This window comes from Octopus bimaculoides, chromosome 20, assembly GCF_001194135.2.
Source record: "Octopus bimaculoides isolate UCB-OBI-ISO-001 chromosome 20, ASM119413v2, whole genome shotgun sequence".
NCBI lineage: Eukaryota > Metazoa > Mollusca > Cephalopoda > Octopoda > Octopodidae > Octopus > Octopus bimaculoides.
Genome location: NC_069000.1, coordinates 36,097,633 through 36,100,516, shown reverse-complemented (window position 1 = coordinate 36,100,516; position 2,884 = coordinate 36,097,633). Strand labels below are relative to the sequence as shown.

Sequence of the window (2,884 nt, the reverse complement as noted above, 5' to 3'; positions counted from 1 at the left end):
AAATGGTTGAGAACTCTAAACAAAATTATAAGAGTGTAATGAGACTGTTAATTTCTCTAGCTTCATTCATTGAGGAAGGTGGAAAATATTTACTACTTGAAATATTACATTTGGACAAAATTTTATTTTTTTACCAAATGATGGAATCTTTAGCATCACGCATTACGTAAAAAAATTGGCATGTTGGATGAAATAAGACCACAGGTCGTTTTACCCAGCCTTCATTTTAGGCTAAACAATAAATTTGTAAATGTTCAATACAAGGGAGAGAATTGCTATTTTAATAAATGTTGAGAACATCCTCTTCGGAAAAAAATTGATATCGACAGGTTGAGGCCAGTCTCTTTGCGACACTGTCAACGATATAAAGAATTAGTCATTTAAAGGAAACATATGAAAGAATGTTTCCTATTTAGCTGTGTAAGTCATAAGCATTCTTAAAAATTCTTCAAGAAAGATTAATAAACTAAAAGTTTTGTACATGTAAATGATTTCTTGCATTATACGCACAAGATGACACATCTACAAAATAGACAGTTTGCTTGAAATTATCTCGGTATATTACTGGTACTTATTTTATTTAAACCCTCAAAAAGAAATTTTAAGCTCAGATCATAAAGTAACTAAATATCAGAGGGCATGAAAGCTGTATTCCAACCAGTTCTATCTTCTGCTGCCCTAATATAATACAAATAATGATTTCAAACACAACTTTTAGGGAGGGAAATAATAAAAAGATTGACGTCAATCAATCTCTTTAGCACACTGTGCTTGACTGGCCCTTAATTTTTGACACTGCAATAAGGAAAAGCAAAAACTGAACTGTGTTCAGTAAGATTTGAACTCAGAAGATAAAATAAATATAACCAAATACTGCAAAGTATTTTGATTTGATATGCCATTCTACCACTTGTGTTACTCTTATCACCCTGAATGGTGCAAATCATAAATAAATGTACTTAAATATCTTACCTTGCTTCTCCATGATCTGTTCAGCACTCTCCTTAAATTTTACTTTTGACATTCTGTATGCTAAATTGATGGGTTCATCTGAATTTTCAATTATAAAAAATTCTGGTTGACTATAATTTTGTTGTACGCTTATCATTGATTGTTCATTTTCAAAATTTTCTATCATTACATCATCTGTATCAGATATATTGCTTGTTGAATCAACATCTTCAGTATTATTAGCAAATTGCATATCCGCTATTTGTATATTTGTTTGTCTTCTTTGAAGGTCTCCTTCAGATTTGCTTGACAACCGATGTAATGCCTTTAAAGTGGATTGATGGGTAACTCCAAATGCTCTATGTTTTGTGGATTTTTTCTTTTGCATTATTTTGATAATTCTCTGCTCCATTTTATCTGTGAAAACAAAATAAAAAATACGTATAACTTGCTTGGTAGCAGGAGATTGTTTCTCTTCTGAAAATCTCTCTCCAGGCATTTGAAACATTAAATATTGGGTTCAAATTTTGGCACAAGGCCAACAATCACAGGGTAGGAATAAGTTAGTTACATCAACCCCTGTGCACAACTGATACTTATTTTATCGACCCCCAAAAGGACGAAAGGTAAAGTTGACCTCAACGGAGTTTCAACTCAGAACATAAAGACTGACAAAATGGCACGAAGTACTTTGCCCAGCATGTTAATGGTTCTGCCAGCTCACCACCTTTGAAGCATCAAATGTTAATTTTAGTTGGAATGAGTTAGTGAAACCAATAAGTTACAGACTGGGTCGTAGATATACTTTATCCAGGAATATCAGAGGATTTGAACTCAATACAATACATTCAACAATTTTATAATACTGCTCCTTCTTATAGTGGTAAATTGCATAGTACATAATTACCACTAAGGTTGATACAGTAAAATGCCAAAGATGGGATATAAATTGTAATCCAATACACTGTTTAGTAGACCAACTGTAGATTCTTAGCCTCAGTCAATCAAAACTTAATATGAATAGCAAGTAGTTTGGTGATTCACAATTCAGACTTCAATCTTTATTTTAGTTCACTTAGCTCTTGTGCTGGTTTTTATTCGTGTGTGTGTATGCATACGTGTGTGTGTATATATATATATATATATATATATATATATATATATAAGACTAGAGGAACTTAAAAACTTCCTACTAGAACAAAAATACCCACTCACCTTAATAGAAAACAGAATCGCAAGAGCAATAAAACTGGACATCACACAACTCAGAACTCCAAAAAAGAAAAACAAGAAAACATCATCCCTTTCATAAACACACACAACCCTACAATCACCAACATGTTTCACATTATACACTCAAACCTACCAATAATCCTACAAAGCCCCAAAATGGGAAACCTACTAAACAAATATTGCATAAACGCCAAGAAGAAAACTTTAAAAAACACCTAACAAGAGCAAAATTCTCATCAGAGAATAAAACCAAATTCTTCATAAATGAGTGTGGAGATGGTAGATGTGGAACCTGCAGTAACCCCATCTACAAATATATAGAGGGGAACAAACAAATAAAATTTAAGAGTGGTCACACATTCAAAGTAAATGCCAACATGAACTGCAACACATGGAACATAATATACTGCATAACCTGCCCCACATGCAAGGAGAATTATATAGGCGAAACTGGAAATTCTTTATGCCAACGAGCCAGAATCCACCAACAACATGTCCGACAGGAAGAACTACAAAAGATTCCACTGAGTGAACACCTAGAAGCATGTGGAGAAGGAAAATTTAAGATCATTCCCTTCTATAAATGCCCAAGGAATGACACCTCCTTCAGGAAAAAAATATGGAAAAATACTTCATAACAAGATTCCCACCCAAACTGAATGGCTGAAAACATGAAAATCAAAACCCATCTAGGATCTTC

The 2,884-nt window shown here is 33.2% G+C and overlaps 1 protein-coding gene across 1 annotated transcript in view; it reads right to left on the bottom strand.

Moving 5' to 3' along the window:
* Positions 1-2,884, bottom strand: part of LOC106868740 (uncharacterized) — a 61,736-nt gene that overhangs the window by 38,262 nt on the left and 20,590 nt on the right. The window contains exon 3 of the mRNA XM_052974998.1: positions 973-1,368. Within this exon, the coding sequence (XP_052830958.1) occupies positions 973-1,363 (391 nt within the window). The 5' untranslated portion in view covers positions 1,364-1,368. The remainder of the gene's footprint in view (positions 1-972; positions 1,369-2,884) is intronic.